Consider the following 17070-nt stretch of genomic DNA (forward strand, 5'->3'; position numbering starts at 1 on the left):
AGTTGATCCTACACATTCAAACTTCTTCTTTGGCTGCACAGGCTGGGAAATGAGGACTTTTACATTCTTGGGCTCATCCTGACACCCAGACCCCGAGATGGGTGCTGCTGGTCCCTCCAGAGCCACGTGCAGGGACAGGGAAACTGCCCCACACAGGAGTGGCACAGGCTGCCGTGGCCATTCCCCCTTGGAATCAGGAGTGGAGAATCCATTGCTTTTGAAAGAATCTACTCCAAATTCCATCCCTTAAAATAGCAGTGCCATAATCCAGGACAATCCTATTGCCTCAATTTGTCTGTCCTGGTGCCTGGGCAGTGGTGACAGGCCCAGGGAGGTTGTTGGTGAGTTAAACCAGGGTTATTTACAGAAATTAAACTTGAATAAATGCTTAAGGAAGGTTTACATTAAAAATTACAGCAAATGCAGAGGTCTTTTCCAGCCTAAATAATTCCATTATTCCAGCCACTCCCGGGACATGGAACTGTTCTCCCACCCCACCAATCGGCCTGTGGGGATTGAAAAGTGTAAAATTTCTGCAGAATAAAAGTTGCTTAAAATGTTTTACCTGCAAACCAGGGGTAAACATCCTACCAAGAAGCCTCAGAGATTTGGTTTGTGATTAATTTCATTAAAATGGCACATGAAGAGGTTTGTCTTCCCTAAGGACAAGGACAAAGATGGATTTAAAGAGGAGATGATGCCCTGGGTTTGCTTAGTTCACAAATAAAACCCAAAAGCATTTCCAAGGAAACTGGACAATAACTAAACCAGCACTTTTCAGACACTGAATCATTTAACAATAAGGCTAGAAATCAATCAGCTGCAATTAAATCCCAATTTTTGATACCATTTGCTGTTACTGTGTGTATCCTTTGGCCAGGAGCATCCACACGCTCCTTAAGGCATCAGTTTGGATATGAGAAACAAAATCAGGCAAGAAATAACAAAAAATGTAAGAAAGAAAATACTGGAGTTGTATTTTTCTAGGTAAATCCCTGTTTAAACCACTGAAATCTTTGGAGTTTGTACATGTGCAAAACTCCCCAGCCTCCAGAAAGAAGACCCAAAGCGTTTGGAAGTGAAAAGCAAAATCTTGGCAGGAAATGGAAGGATTAAAGACGACAAAGGTGTCCGTCACTCTGAGAGGAAGTGGGGAGCCGCTTAATTGGAAGTGAAAGGCAGGACATGCTCATTAATTAATTGTTATCCCCCGCTATAAATAGGGCTTTGGCAGCGGGGGAGTGCCTGGCCGTGGGTCAGCTCTGTCCTGCCGGGAATAGCACCTAATCCCAGCGTCCTGCTCCCGGGATTAGCGGGGCAGGAACGGTCCTGGAGCAGCAGCCTTGTCCATCCCGGGTTTCCAGGAGCAGCTCAGGGAAACCGAGTCACGTCCTTCGTCCTTGGGGACCCCAGGGGGACCCTCGGGTGTGCCCAGCTCCCTCGTGTGTGGGAGCTTGGGGTGGGTCTACGAGATTTGGGGTTGTTTGGGGTGGTTTGGGTAGACCTGGAGGGGGTTTGTGTGTGTTTAGGATGGGCTTAGGTTCGTTTTAGGGTGCATTTAGCGCGGGTTGGAACGGGTTCGTGTTGTTTTACGGTAGGTTTGGGTGGGTTTAACTGCGGGGCGAGTCCGGCTGGGTTCAGGCTCAGTGCTCCGCCCTCGGGTCCCTCGGGAGGGGAAGGACGGGCCGGGGCTGCGGAGCCCCGGGGCCGCGGCGGGCGGGGCCGCTCCCGCGGCCGGACTACAGCTCCCGGCAGGCAGCGGGGCCGGACGGGGCGCGGCCGAAGCGGGGCCGAAGGCGGCCGAAGCGGGGCCGAAGGCGGCCGAAGCGGGGCCGAAGGGGGCCGAAGCCGGACCAGAGCCGGGCCGAAGCGGGGCCGAAGCCGGACCAGAGCCGGGCCGAAGCGGGTCAGGGGCAGGCCGGTAGCGCAGCATCCCCGCCAGGATGAACGCGGTGCTGGCGGTCCGGCAGTACGTGTCCAAGATGATCGAGGACAGCGGCCCCGGCATGAAGGTGCTGCTGATGGACCGGGAGACGGTGAGCGGCGGGGCCGGGAGCGGGGCCGGGAGCGGGGCCGGGAGCGGGGCCGGGGCCGGGCCGTGACGGGCGCTGTCCCCTGCCGCCCTCAGACCGGCGCCGTGAGCGTGGTGTACACCCAGTCCGAGATCCTGCAGCGCGAGGTTTATCTCTTCGAGCGCCTCGACTCACCCAACAGGGAGCCCATGAAGCACCTCAAGGCCATCTGCTTCCTGCGGCCCACCAAGGTACGGGGCAGAGCGGGAGGAAGCGGCCTTAAATGGTGCTGGGGAGGTTTAGGTTGGATATTTGGGAAAATTCGGCCATGCAAAGGGTTGTTCAGCCTTGGCACAGGGCAGTGGTGGAGCCACAGTCCCGGGAATTGTTCAAATCCATGTGGATGTGGCTGCTGGGGACAGGGGTCCCTGGTGGCCTTGGCAGTGCTGGGGGAATGGCTGGACACCAAGATCTCAGAGGCTTTTCCAACCCTAAGGATTCCATGGTTCTGTATTCCTTAACTCTGCTCTTCCTGGTGCTGTTTCCATCCAGGAGAACGTGGAGCTCCTGGTGCAGGAGCTGCGAAGGCCCAAGTACAGCATCTACTTCATCTGTGAGTATGCAGAGTCCAGGGGTCCTGGAGCTCCATCAACCTGGAACAGGCTCCTCATCCCAGTGTGGATGGGACGGGCTCCACACCTCAGCAAAGATCACACGGCACCTTCCTGTGCCAAGCGTACCAGGCAGGGGCTTCCCACATGTCCTGCTCAGGGAATGTTCCATGAGTTTGGGAATGAGGCAGAATGACTCCAGCTGGTTTGGGGTGGAAGTCCAGTCCTGCAGGCCAGGAATTAATCAGAAGGATGTCAGGAACTGGGTGAAGTGGCCTCTAGATGTCATCGTGGCTCTGCAGGACGCAGCGGGACCAGGCGCTGGGGAGATGGACAGGGAATGAGTTGGGAGCATCCCTGGGAGGTGGCTCGGGATTCCAGCACCGGCAGGTGCAGGGTTAGAGGGTCCCTGTGGGATCTGCTCCTGCTCCAGAGGGGATCAGACTGCCCATCCCACAGGGTCTGCATGGAGCCCCACTGTCCCGTCCCTGTTTTCTCCCAGATTTCAGCAACGTCATCAGCAAGAGCGATGTGAAGGCCTTGGCCGAGGCCGATGAGCAGGAGGTCGTGGCTGAAGTCCAGGTGAAGTTTGGATGTTTTTAGATAGATCCAAAAACAAAGGGAAGGTCCAGGCTGCCAGACACTGGGAGCAGGAGGGCTGTTGTTCCCAACTGGTGCATGCCAGGCCTGGGTGAGAGGAGGGATGGACACAAATGTGGGATGAAGAGGTAAAAGGTAGAAAAGGTCTCATTTCTCTGTGCCCTGTGCTCTCACAGCTGCTGCTGGTTTTGGTGTCTCACAAGGTGCTGCCTAGCTCAAATCCATGGGGATGTGGCACTTGGCAGCAGGGGGTTAGAGGTGGCCTTGGCAGTGCTGGAGGGACAGTTGGACTCAGTGGTCTTAAAGGGCTTTTCCAAAGCCAGTAATTCCACGATTCCTCATTTTTGGTGCTGATGAAGAGCTGGGCACCAGAGCAATGCACAGTACCAATGGGAGTTCTCAGCGGGGTTGGAGGGGTTTGGGGTGGAGGAAGGAAGGATGTTCTGAACCAGTGTGTCCCGGTGGTGGAGGGGGCTGTGTGGTCAGTGGTGGCCCATGGCTGTGCCTGGGGTCAGGGTCAGAGACACAGGGCTGTCCTGCTGCCTTCCCCAGGAGTTCTATGGCGACTACATTGCGGTGAACCCACACGTCTTCTCCCTGAACCTCCTGGGCTGCTGCCGGGTAGGAACACGGCGAGTTGTCCTTGCACTGGGTAACGTGTAGCCCTCACAACCCGGGGCATTGGGGGGCTGCTGGAGGGGAATGGGCCGTGGCAAGGAGAGGAGCAGCAGGGAGTTTGTGTTCAGCCCCTGGGTATCTGCTGCTTCAGGGAAGCTGTGCTTTCCTGTGAGACTTCAGGGCTTAGAAACAAGGACGTGGGAAAGTTTGGGACCAGTGCATCCATGTGAGGTGCAGCCTTTCCTTCCAGGGCCGCAGCTGGGACCCGGCTCAGCTCACCAGGACAACCCAAGGGCTCACTGCTCTGCTCCTGTCCCTGAAGAAGTGCCCCATGATCCGGTACCAGCTCTCCTCAGAGCCAGCGAAGCGCTTGGCCGAGTGTGTGAAGGTGAGAGCAACCCACAGCACATCCCTTTAGGATGAATTCAGTCTTGGTTAGTTTTTTACATGTGGAGGGAAACACCTGTTTTCAGTCAATTCCTGTAAATTCCATCATTTACTTGGAAGCCCAGCACTAGGCAGGTCATGTCCTGCTCCGCTCCCAGTACAGCATTCCTGGGAGCAGTGTCCCAGTTCCCTGGGGCCTTCAGCTCCTCCCTGGCAGTGCAGACAAAGCAGCACAGTTGGGGTTTCAGCCTCCCTTCCCTCTGTGCCTGAGTCCACGCTGAGAGGGAGCCTTTTCCAGGCGTTCCACGTGGGATTTTTCCCATTTCTCCACAGCAAGTGATCACGAAGGAGTACGAGCTGTTTGATTTCCGGCGCACAGAGGTCCCTCCCCTGCTCCTCATCCTGGACCGGTCGGACGATGCCATCACCCCACTCCTGAACCAGGTGAGCACACCCAGGTGTGCCAGGCTGGGGAAGGGGTGGGAGTCCTGCAGCAGCTGGAGTTCTACCCCTGTCAGGTCATGGGTTGGATGTAGGAGAGAAAAGTGTTGCTTCCCACCCCCAGTCCCTACAAAATTCCTCTTTTATCCCCTGGCTAGATTTTCCAGACCTGAGTGGGGATTATTTGTGCTGATTTCAGTGGTAGATGGACCCAGCACTCTGGAAAACAGGGCCACCAGCACTTCCATGTGGCTTCTGGAGCCCCAGTGCTTTGCAGGGCCTTTCCCAAGGGTTGTTTGTGGGGCTGTGAACAGCACACGGCTGTCGAGTGACCTTGCCCTGCTGAGTCTCCCTCTGTTATTGATGGCTGCTGGGTTTGCTGGGAGCTGTTGGATTTATTTGTTCCATGCTGTGCTGCAGATCCTGGCAGGATCTGTTGGTCTCCCTTCCTTTCTGTGGGGTTCCCTTGGAACCTGGGGATCAGGAGCTGCACCTGGGTGGGACCAGCAGCCTCAGAGCTGCTGTAACACCAGTTCTGCAGGAGCTGGAGGTGACATCTGTGTCACAGAGGGGTGTGGCTGTCACAGCCCAGCTCACACCTGGTTTGTGGTGTTTAGGATTGTGCTCAGCATCAGGCGTTATCTGCTGTTTCAGGATTTCCTATCCCAAAGAGATTCCTGGGGGTGTAAATGGCGTGTTGGGCACGGCAGGGCTCTGATCAGCTGTCACTGTTCTCTCTGGGTTATTATTAGACTTCTCAGGATAAAAATAGAAATTCCTGATGTGCAGAAATGCTCCTGCCAGCGGAGCATGTAGGGAATTCTGCAGCAGAACTGTGGGACCCCTCCCTGCCTGGGCAGAAAGTTATGGGGTTTGGTGGCCAACAGAGGTGCTGGAACAGGAATGTTAATCCTCATCACTCTTCAGTCTCTTTTGAAGGTACCTGCAGGAATTCCTGAGCTGGTGGGAGGTGTCCCTGCCATGAACAGGATGGGTTTAATGTCCCTTCCAACCCAAACCATCCTGTGATACTGTGATTCAGGAATGGCCCTGGAGGGGGAAGGTTTCCCTCTGCACTGTCTCCCCATCTGATTATTTATCCATGATATTCATTTTCATCGGAATGTCCTGGCTGCTCTGAGGGACACACTCCCAAACTCTGCTGTGTGTCCTGGGTAGCAGGAGCAGCTCTGGCTGGGTTCAGCTGAACTCCATTGATTTCCCAGTGCTGTGTCTCACCAAGGTCATCCCTTTGCCTTTCTCTGTCCCCTGGCAGTGGACGTACCAGGCCATGGTCCACGAGCTGCTGGGGATCAACAACAACCGCATCGACCTGTCCCGGGTGCCGGGGATCAGCAAGGACCTGCGGGAGGTCGTCCTGTCAGCTGAGAACGACGAGTTCTACGCCAACGTAGGTGTCCCAGGGAGGCTTCTCCAGCACCCATGTCTGGGGGTTTGCCACGGGAAAGGAGCTTCCCTGTGACTTTGAGCCTCGGGGTGGGGATGTGCCATTTGTGACAGCCAGTTTGCAGCACCAGCGACACCTGACGTGGGATAACATGTCCTAAAAAACGTGTTTGTGGTTTGATTTCAAACCCTGCTGCAGGTTTTGGGGGATGGAGCCACCTTCTCCCAGGTGCTCAAGGCTCTTCCTTGGTCAAGACTCTCTCAAATGAGTTTCCCTCTGCTTCCCATCTTGTTCCACACAGAACATGTACCTGAACTTCGCCGAGATTGGCACCAACATCAAGAACCTGATGGAGGATTTCCAGAGGAGGAAGCCAAAGGAGCAGCAGAAGCTGGAGTCCATAGCAGATATGAAGGTACAGACAAAGTCCATCCCAGCTGTGTCCCATCCATCCATAGGAGTAAATAAAAAGTACATCTCTCCTAGAAATCTCCTGGTAATGAGAGAAATCCTGTGAGCTCCTGAGATCAAGGTGTCTGATCCTCTGCACACCTGCACAGAATTGCTGGGAATTTGTGCAGTTTATGGCTGGCTGCACCCATCTTTTATCTCCTGCTTTTCCCTGGAAGCACCCACTGCCTCAGTTTCCCATCACAGGCCTTTGTGGAGAACTACCCTCAGTTCAAGAAGATGTCAGGCACAGTGTCCAAGCACGTGACAGTGGTGGGGGAGCTGTCCCGGCTGGTGGCGGAGCGGAACCTGCTGGAGGTGTCAGAGGTGGAGCAGGAGCTGGCCTGCCAGAATGACCATTCCAGTGCCCTCCAGGTACTCATCCCGCCTCTGGATTGGGGGATTTCATCCCATCACTCCCTTGGGAGTGGGGATGTGAAGTGGGAGCTCTGTGTGTGGATACCCTGTGGGGAGGGACACTGCATGTGGAATTGTTCCTCGGCGCTCAGCTCAGATGGGAATGAGTCATCGTTAATAACTGGCTTGAGAAGTATCTTTGCAAATCCTGTCCTTACATCCCACAATCCAACATTCTTTCATTATATTCAGCCAGTTGGCTTCTGGCAGGCACTAGGATAAAAAAACCTCAGACATTATGCAGGAGCTGATGTGTGTTGGGCAGGAGAAGAGCTGCAATCCGTGGAATTGTCTTTACCTATTTTTTTAAGAAAAGCCACTGGAAAGACTCTTAGATCCAAGATTTCTTTGGCAGAGAGGCCTGGAAAAGCTGGAGGGAGGCTCTGTGACAGCTGAGTGTGGCCCCTTGTGCTGTGACCAGAGCAGGGTCTGGCAGAGTCAGTGGTGATGGATTTGGGCTGGTGTTCAACAGCAGCTTTGGGATGGGGCTGGCTCAGAGCAGGGCTGGAGCAGCCACTCACTTCTGAAAAATAATTCCTTGATTAGTGGAGGGGGATTCCCAACACGTAACAGACCCCTGCATGGCACTGGGGAAGCAGAGGGATTGGGAAATGAGGAAAAGCATTTCCAGCAGGTTTGAGATCAGTTTCTTCCCCACCTCTGTGACTCTGAACTCCAAGTGGGGGCCGAGGGGATAACACTGGACTGTCCCCAGAGGTGGAATGTGCTCCCATCCTCTGAGTTGATGCTTCCCTATGGACCAGCGAGTGTAGGGATGGGATTCCATAGCTGGTGTCTGGCAGGATTTACATGGCTGAGTATGGAACTGGGAATGCAGCCAGAAATGTGTTTGCTGGAAGCAGCCTCTGAGGTCCTCATGCTGTATCACTGTCTCCAGCTCAGGTTGTTGAGGTTTAAAAGTCAAATATTCCCAGTCTGCTCCCTCCCTGCACTGTGAGCCATGATTTTTGATGGAATATACACAGCACAGAGCTGGTGCCAGGTGAGTCCTGGTGTTCCTGGGGTCACCTTGGTCCTGCTCTACACAAACAGCATTTCTGCAGTTTTAGAGCAGAAATGCTGCCTCAGTTTCCATCCAGCCCTGTGCCTGAAAAGCCCTGTTGTATTTCTGGCAACTGAGGCCACTGGAAGATATGCAGCAGCTTGGAAATAAATGGAAACCCCTGTAGGTGGGATCTTTGTCCCTGGGCTGTCCCTGCTGCGGCTCCCACTGGCAGCAAGAGGGGCAAGGCCATGGGACAAGAAGCAGCAGCCAGAGCCTGGAATAAGGCTGGAATTGTTCTCCTCTGATGTCACTTCAGGGATTGTTGGATCTCTGGTGGCCTTGGCCCCACCAGTCTGGGACATTCGGGTTCTTCCTCCCCTGGGCTCTCATTAACCCTGACACAGTGCATGAGGCCTGGGAGCTGAATGGAAGGTTGGAATCCCGGCTCCTCCCATGGACAATGGCTGTTCTGTTCTCTGTTTCCTGCTGTTCCTGGCACTGCCAGCACAGGAACCTCCCTGGGGCTCCGGCTCTCCCCTCACAGGTGAATTCCTGACCTTCAATGGTCAAATTCCTCCTCAGCCAGGATTTTATGCTGTGTTTTCAGTCAGCATCAGTTAAATAGATGCCAATAAACATCTGGGCCAGGGTGGTGAATCCAGCAGCAGATCAGGAGTGATAACAGATCCCTGCTCTTCCCGGTAGCTGGGATCTCTTCTTTCCATGTTTTAATTCCTTCCCTTCTTTTCTACCAAATGTGCAGTTTATTCCTCCACATCTCCCATCCAAAGGTTTGCTGAGACTTTGATGCCTCTGCCTTACACCTTCCAAAAAGGAAATGGAGTTGGGGGGATTGCCTGAGGGTTTTTTTTTTGCAGCCACTATAGTGGTGGAACCTGTGGGGTGGCTCTGCTTGAGCTTGAAAAACCCAGGCAGAGCTTGGAGGTGTCTGAAAGTGCCTGTGCACAACTTTCCCCTCCTGCAGCACCACGAGGGGCACAGGACCCATCAGAGGTGTGCTCTGAATTCCCAGTTCCATGGAAAGACCCAAAACCAACTGGTACTCCAGTAAATCCTCCTGAGGAAGCCGGGCTGTGGGGTTTATACCACAACTGGATCCTCTTGCATTGTCCCTGTGGCGGTGTTGTTGCTGGGCAGTGAAACCAGTCTGATAAGTGACTGATAAGTGACTGATAAATGACTGATAAACGGTGACACCCACGAGGGCAGTCCTCAGTGTCCCCAGTCCGGTGTGGCCCTGAGCAGTGCCCGGTGTCCCGCAGAGCGTGCGGCGGCTGCTGCAGAGCCCGCGGGTGTCGGAGCTGGACGCGGCACGGCTGGTGATGCTCTACGCGCTGCGCTACGAGCGCCACGCCAGCAGCGGCCTCCCGGCGCTGCTGGAGGAGCTGCGCGGCCGCGGCGGCACCGACAGGTACCGCAAGGTAACCCCGGGGTGGGGCAGGGGCAGGTGCTGCCAGGTAACCCCAGGGTGGGGCAGGATGGGGGGCAGGTACCGCAAGGTAACCCCGGGGTGGGGCAGGGGCAGGTGCTGCCAGGTAACCCCAGGGTGGGGCAGGATGGGGGGCAGGTACCGCAAAGTAACCCCGGGGTGGGGCAGGATGGGGGCAGGTACTGCCAGGTAACCCCGGGGTGGGGCAGGATGGGAGGCAGGTACCACAAGGTAACCCCGGGGTGGGGCAGGATGGGGGGCAGGTACTGCCAGGTAACCCCGGGGTGGGGCAGGATGGGGGGCAGGTACTGCAAGGTAACCCCGGGGTGGGGCAGGATGCGGGCAGGTGCTGCCAGGTAACCCCGGGGTGGGGTAGGATGGGGGCAGGTGCTGCCAGGTAACCCCAGAGTGGGGCAGGATGGGGGGCAGGTACCGCCAGGTAACCTCGGGGTGGGGCAGGACGGGGGCAGGTACTGCCAGGTAATCCCGGGGTGGGGCAGGTACAGGGGGGTAACCCCGGGGTGGGGCAGGACGGGGGCAGGTACCACAAGGTAACCTCGGGGTTGGGCAGGATGGGGGCAGGTACCGCCAGGTAACCCCGGGGTGGGGCAGGATGGGGGCAGGTACCGCCAGGTAACCCCAGGGTGGGGCAGGGCAGTACCGGGGCATAACCCCAGGGTGGGGCAGCCCCGATGTCCTACAGGATGGGGGAATTGCTGCTGTTTGGGGTGAAATCTGCCTGCTCCGGGTCAGCCCAGGGCTGTGTTGTTGCACAGAGCTCTGAGCTCGGCTGGGACCTGTGGGTGTGGCTGTAAAAGGTGTTCTAAATAAGTGGCTCGATTTCCATTTCCTAAATCAGTGATGTTGGGGGTTGGACTCCAGAGGTCCCTTCCACTCCTGACTAGTCTGTGATTCTGTGATATTATGAAGGATTTAATCAAGAAGGGATGGCAGGAGCCTGCTGGGAGGGGAGTGTGGCACGTACATGGGCCTGGGATGTGCTTCCTCTCTTCTTTTCCTCCCCCACTTTCCCCAGCTTCTGCAGCACAGGCAGTGGCTGCAGCGAGGGGCTGGGGATGGAGAGGAGCTGGCAGGGAGGGAGCAGGCGGCAGTGCCAGGAGCAGCTGGGGAGGAGGTGGAGGAGCGGGATGATGTCACCTCGTGTGGAGGAGCTGCTGTCGCTGCTGCAGGCGATGGAGATGAAGCTTCTCCTCAAGCAGGAGGGTCTGGGGAGCGTGGGTGTGCTGCTGCTCTGCCCCCTCACCTCCATGTACAGTTCCATTGGGATCGCCTCCGTGGCTCCTTGTCCCCGTTGCACACCTCCACGAGGTGTCTGCAGTGAGTCCTCAGCACAGCCTGGAAGGAGCTGATGGGGCTCCTGCCCTCTCCCTGCACAGCTGGTGTCTGCCGTGGTGGAGTACGGAGGGAAGCGTGTCCGAGGCAGTGACCTGTTCAGCCCCAAGGATGCCGTGGCCATCACCAAGCAGTTCCTCAAAGGCCTGAAGGTACCGAGATGCCTTGGGGAAATGGGGACAGACTCAACCAGAACTGCAGCCCAGAGGAGGAGCAGGGCTGGCAGGGTTGGCTCAGTGGCTTCAGGGCCTGATTCCACTCAGGACAACGGGAGTGAGCTGCTGGAGAGCTTCTCAGTCCTAAATTTAGGGGTAGTACCTGCTGTGCCTCTGCTGATGCTCCTTCCTTGCTGGGCCACTTCTAAAGAGCTTCTCTCCGGCCGCAGGGCATCGAGAACGTGTACACCCAGCACCAGCCCCTGCTCCAGGAAACCCTGGACCAGCTCATCAAGGGAAAGCTCAAGGACAGCCAGTATCCCTACCTGGGCCCCAACACACTCCGGGACAGGTACGTGGGGCCATTGGGGCAGAGCCTGCACTGGGACACACTGGCTGGCCCTGGCACTGGGACATCCCTGCTGTCCCCACAGCAGGGTTGCACTGATGATGAACAGAACTAGGGCTTGGCACAGAAATCCCTTGATTGTGGAGGTCTTGTATCCCCAGGAATGTTCCCTGGAGCAGGACTGGGGTATGTCCCAGCCTGGCTTGCTTAGCTGGCTTGGATGTGCTCAGGTGAAGGATGAAGCCCTTCCTCATCAGAGCTGGCTCTGTGATGGTGTTTGGAGACTGCCAAAAATAGTCCAGCTGCAGCTCTCCTGGCCTGAGCCAGTACTGTTCCCAATGGAAACGGGATCCTGCTGGAGAGGGTCATGCAGACCTAACCCAGACTCTGAGGAGACAGGCTTTGGGTGCTTAGTGGTGATACAGATCGCAGTGGGAAAGGACTACACTCGCCTTTCCCGTGAGTTTTCCCTGCTTTCCCACATCCCTTGGGCAGGGAGGAAATGGTGTGAGGATCCATGGAGATCTAGTGGCCAACATGCTCCCTCTGTTCCTGTGTCCAGCCAGGCAGGAGCAGCTTTGCTCCAGGTCATGCTGTCCAAGCAGTGCTCCAAGAATGAAATCCCTGTTATTGGTCCTTCCAAGGGACTGGGAGGGTGGTTATGGGAGAAGAAAGGACCAGCTCACTTGAAAGCAGGATGTGCACAGCACACCTGAGTTTGTGTTGGGATGGAGGAAGGTGCTTCCCTCCTTTCCTCCCTTCCTCTTGCTTGGCTTCCCTTGACCATCCCACGTTTCCCTGCTGGCTGGGAAATGTCCCCTCAGGTGAACTGAGGCACAAATTCTGGCAGTCCCTGAGCAGTCACAAGCCCTGAGCCTGGGAGCTCCAAGGCAGCACAGCTCCTGCAGCCTGTGTCCTTGCCTGACTCCAGAATCGATCCTGATTTCCCAGCCCCAGCAAATCATGCATTAAATGTGGCACATGGATCCACAGGGATCGGGGTGGTGCTGCTGGAGGCTGCTCAGGGCTGTGGTTGAAAGTTTAGGAGAGGAGAGGTTTTGGGGGATTCAGTGGTTGTTTTCAGCTCCGAGCTCGGCACATTACAGGGATGAGGGAGGGTCTAGAGGAGGCACCCTCTGGATCATGGATCACTGCCTCCAAGGTGCAGGATTTATCCTTGGCTTTGTCTGATCCCAAATCAATATTTGTGGCTGCTCCATCCCAGAAAGTGTCCAAGGCTAGGTTGGACAGGGCTTGGATCCACCTGGTCTGGTGAAGGTGTGCCTTAGAGATAAGCTTTGAGGTCCCTTCAAGCCAAACCAATCCATGATTTGTGCCTTTATCCCAGGCCTCAGGACATTATCGTGTTCCTCATCGGAGGGGCCACCTACGAGGAGGCTCTGACCGTGTTCAACCTGAACCGCTCCAACCCCGGCGTCCGCATCGTCCTGGGTGGGACCACCATCCACAACACCAGGAGGTAAAATCCACCCCTCGGCAGGTCCTGCCTGTGAAACTGCTGGAAGGGCAGGAATTTGGGATACCTGGGGGATCCCCACATGGGAATGGGTGTCAGTGCTCCGGACCCAGCTCTGCTCATGGTAACTGTGGGACAGATCTCTGAGCTGGAGGTTTAACTTGCATTTCCATCAATTCAAGGGCAGGCAAGTAGAGTTTTCTGCAGTTTTTCTAGTTCATAACAATGGGAAGCCAGGGCAGCACATGTGAATTCAGCACTGAATGAACCTGCATCTGCTTTGTTGAAGGTGGGCAAAGATCCCTGTCAGTATGGAATTCCCAGTGTGAAATGTCTGGTTTATAAATACAAATAACTTTTCCTGAACCCAAATTACTCACTTTGGGCACAGGAAAGAATTGAGGCTACAGTGGGAATTGCTTCCCATCAGCACAGCTTGCTGCTGGCCAGGCAGGAGAGCAGGAATTCTCTCCAGATTCCCAGTGCTCAGAGTGGGATGGTGGGAAAAATCCTGAGCTGCTGCTGAAGCTCAGGATCTGCAGCTCCATCACTGGATCTGCTTGGATTGGTGCTGCTAGGAGCCACCCGGGCTGGTTTGGGCCCTGCTGCTGTGCAGTCCCTGAATTATTTACAGAAAAGCTGGGATTCTGTATCCAAATTTGCATTTCAAAGAATGAAGTGTAGGGGTGGGGGGAAAGGAAAATAAAAGGCTGGTGCTTTGGAAGGGCCGGATTTGGCCAGCAAAGGGCCTGTTCTGAAACAGCTCTGTCCCAAATGATCCATTTTCTCTAGGATAAGGTTTCCTTGAGGATGGAAGGACAATAAAACTGTCTCCTGTCCACTGTTATCCACGATTTCAGCACAGTGCCCTAGGATCAGGGATATCTCAGCACATCCATAAGGTGTCTGATACGAGGAAAGCCAGGTTTTAGTGTGTCCCAACCCCTCACGTAATCCATGGCCTTGCTGATTCCTGTGGGATTAGGGCAGATATATCACCAGAAACAAGGGGATTTGGGTGTTAATGCGCTGAGCAGCCATGTAAGCACCTAATCCTGGTCCCATTGTCCTTACTCCCTGCTGGAATTGGGACCAACATCTGTGGGCCCAGAGGGGTGGCCCAAAGGATGGGGAATCCGCTCTGCTCCTAGAGATTCCAGAGCAATTCCGCAGGGTTTGGAGGAGAAAGGGTTACAAAGGATCAATAATCGGATAAAAAGGGTTGCCAGGAACATCTGGTGCTGGGGCTGACTCATCCTGGGCAGGTTGAGATGAACCTGCTGGGACTAATCCCAGTATGTGGGGCCTGACCCAGTTACCCAGTTACAGCCACAGTGGTGGCACCGGATCCTCCTGGGGACCCTCCACGGCACAAGGCTCATTTCTCCTGAGAGTTCCATCTCCAGACCCTGCTGTGGAGGTACCTGCAGGTGCCTGTGCTGCATCCTCACCTGTTCCTGCAGGGTCCTCAGAACAGCAGCCTCAGCAGGGGGAATTTGTGCTGTGGTGCAGCTCATCCCTGGAGGGCAGGTGGGAGTTTGGATCTTGCCTCCAGTCGCTCCAGACTGGGAATGTGCTCAGAGAGGCCGTGCCAAGGGAGCCTGAGGTGTCATTGGTCACAGGCACAACCTGCTCCAGACAGCACAGAACCAGAGACCCGAAAAACACCAGTCATTCCCTGCCAGAGCTCAGTTCTGCCTGGTTCTAGTGCCTAAAAATAACCTGGAGGAGGGAGAGCTCAGGCTGGAACACAAAGCCAGGTGCCAGAGCCTGTGCCAGAGCTGGTGCCACTGTGGGCAGTGCCCTGGCTGTGCCCCCTCCCAGCTGTGTCTGATGGGACTCAGACTGGGTGTTGCTGCAGGGTTTTGCAGGAGATTTGAGGGTTTTACTATATTTCAAACCCCTCAAGATTCACAACCTGGGCAGGAAGAGCTGCTCCAGCCCCACTTCCCCGGTTTAGAGGAATCCCATTTCTGTAGGATTTGTGGCATATCTTGCTTTGTATTTCTTTATCTTTTGGGGTATTTTTTAAGCACTGCTGTTGAGATCACCTGATCAGCACACTGAGTGATGAGTCAGCCTGGGAATGGCCGTGGTGCCACTTGCCAGAGGAACCATCCTCGGGCAGCATCCTTCCAGCTGGGAACATTCCTGGCTTTGGGAGCTGCTCCCAGCTGTGCGTGTGTGATGCCAGCAGGCCTGAGGCTTGTGCTGGGGACAGTCACAGCCCCTCTGGCCTTGGACACCTCTGGAACAAGTATCAGGGTGCCATGAGCAGATCTCTGGCCCTTGTTCCACTGACCTGAACCTTTCCTGGCAGCTTCCTGGAGGAGGTCACAGCCGCAGGATTCCGCGGTCGAAGCACTGACAGCTCCCAAGTCCCACCAAGGTCCAGCAGCCGACGGTGAATCCTGAAGGAATGAGTACTTTTTTGAACATTCAGAGCTTTCCCAGAGCAGAGCAGGATGTTCCTGCCCTGCAGCTGGAGCTTCCTCTCCACACCCAGAATGGCAGCGAACGCTGGAGCTGTTGCTAGCCCAAAGGCAAGGATGTGCCCCCCACTGCAGCTCCTCATTGTCCCCTCACAAACAGCTCCAGGACTGGGATGGCCACCTGAGGAGAGCCTGGGAAAGCCCTTGAATCCCTGCAGCTCCTGGCTCTTTATGGGACACACGGGATGAGTCCCATGAGGAGCCCAGCGATGCTGCCCCGTGCTGGGGGAGCAGCTGTGGGGGTGTGGCTGGTGGGCACAGGAGCCCTTTGCTCTGTTATCTGTATATGTTGAATCCTATTAAATCCCCCACTTTGGCCAAATCTGTCTGCTAGATGATTCCCACTTTCCCTTTCCCAAGGCCACAAGGTGCAGTTACAGTCTGAGCCTCCACGGGAGCTTTTGCTCCCCTCCAGGACCACACCAAGGAACCTGCAAGTGTGTTTCCAGCTCTGCTCCCTGGCCTCTAATCAGCACTTGATTGGGAATTAACAAGCCAGATCAAATGCAATGAGCTCCTAAATCCCCGGGAATTATCTTGGCATCACAACTAAGTCCTGTTGATGTGGGAGAGAGCAAAGCCCTGCAGGGAGGGGGGGACCTGGCCCTGGGGGTCAGCTCTTTGGGGAAGGGAGGGGAGAACAAAGCCTGTGCTGGGGGAGAATTCTCTGCCCACAGCCAGGGTGGAACTGGGTGGGCATCTGTATGGTGAATTTATGGTGAATTTTGGGTCATTGGGACAGGCAGAGCTGCAAGAATTCCCTCTTACAGGTGACTGAAGTCTCTGACAGCCTGAGACCCCAACAGAGGGCAGCTGAGTCACAGCTGTCAGAAGATACTGGGCAGCCCCCTGCCCCATCCACTGCTCCAGCAGCCCCTTCCCCAGACACTAAGGCTGTAATTGTGTTCAGAGACAAAGAAAAGCATGTGTCCTAATTAAACTCTACTCACCTTCCAGGCAGCAGCTTCACACTTGATATCCAGAGGTAAAATGCTGCGTGTGGGGTGTTAAATACATAAATAAACTGAGAGTTTGATGCTCTGCTCTGCAAGAAGAGGCGATTCTGGCAATCAGCACAAGAAGCAGCTACAGCATCAGGGCCAGGGTAGCAACAGGGGCTTGTGAATACAGGGAGAGACACAAACACACCCTGAAGAGGCTTTTAATTCTGCCCACAGGGATGGAGATGAGAAGCTGCACTGACCACTGGTGAGCAGCCCCCAGGGTCAGCCTCATTGCTGGAAGCACAGTCTCCTGTTCCTGGTAGAGAAATGGGAGACGGGTTCCCTCCTATCTCCTTCCTTCCCTGTAAATTGTTGATGTTTCCAGCTCTGAATCATTGGTCACATCTTTCACAGTGTGACTCACTGTCGCACTGTCAGAACAGCCTGAGGATCCCAACTGCAGCTGAATTTCTGCTCCCAGGGATGAGGAGGGAGGTGTGTGCAGGTGCATTACCTGCTGTGGTTTCAGGGCAACTTCCCTGGCACCAGAGGACGTTTGGGAAGAGCGTGGGCCCTGGATCCAAAGGGCACAACGGAGCTGTCCTACTGCCACCAGCACTGTGCCATCTGGTATTGGCCATCAGCCGGTGCTCTGCAGGCCCTGGCCACCAAAAACAGGATGTGAGGAAGGACAAGTCCAGTTGGAAGGCAAAATATCATTAAATAAATTGGCAGGTTCTGTGATGTCCTAGGGATACACTGGGGGCCCTGGGCAGCTGACGTGGGTCATCTGTCCTCTGCTATCAGCCCTGCCTGGAACAAACTTTGGGGTAAAAGGGGAAACTGAGGCACAGAGACAACAAATCCTGGTCTTGAGGCCCATGGAGTTCAGGATTGCAG

The 17070-nt window shown here is 55.4% G+C and overlaps 1 protein-coding gene across 1 annotated transcript; it reads left to right on the forward strand.

Moving 5' to 3' along the window:
• Window positions 1–1772: 1772 nt before the first annotated feature.
• On the forward strand, window positions 1773–15548 carry VPS45 (vacuolar protein sorting 45 homolog). Its single transcript, XM_021542109.2, has 15 exons — window positions 1773–2036; window positions 2129–2263; window positions 2565–2625; window positions 3126–3205; window positions 3776–3844; window positions 4092–4229; window positions 4562–4672; window positions 5946–6080; window positions 6379–6492; window positions 6735–6902; window positions 9234–9392; window positions 10798–10905; window positions 11139–11260; window positions 12606–12737; window positions 15055–15548. The coding sequence occupies exons 1-15, from the start codon at window positions 1944–1946 to the stop codon at window positions 15140–15142; spliced, it is 1713 nt and encodes a 570-aa protein (XP_021397784.1). The 5' UTR covers window positions 1773–1943; the 3' UTR covers window positions 15143–15548.
• Window positions 15549–17070: the final 1522 nt, after the last annotated feature.

This window comes from Lonchura striata, chromosome 33 (assembly GCF_046129695.1).
Source record: "Lonchura striata isolate bLonStr1 chromosome 33, bLonStr1.mat, whole genome shotgun sequence".
Taxonomy (NCBI): Eukaryota; Metazoa; Chordata; class Aves; order Passeriformes; family Estrildidae; genus Lonchura; species Lonchura striata.

What these genes read in the sequence shown, in the direction of transcription:
- VPS45 (XM_021542109.2), top strand. Translation starts at nt 1,944, where the DNA reads ATGAACGCGGTGCTGGCGGTCCGGCAGTACGTGTCCAAGATGATCGAG. An exon ending in GCTTGGCCGAGTGTGTGAAG is followed by an intron (nt 4,230 to 4,561) that starts GTGAGAGCAACC and finishes ATTTCTCCACAG; the next exon opens with CAAGTGATCACGAAGGAGTA. An exon ending in TCACCCCACTCCTGAACCAG is followed by an intron (nt 4,673 to 5,945) that starts GTGAGCACACCC and finishes GTCCCCTGGCAG; the next exon opens with TGGACGTACCAGGCCATGGT.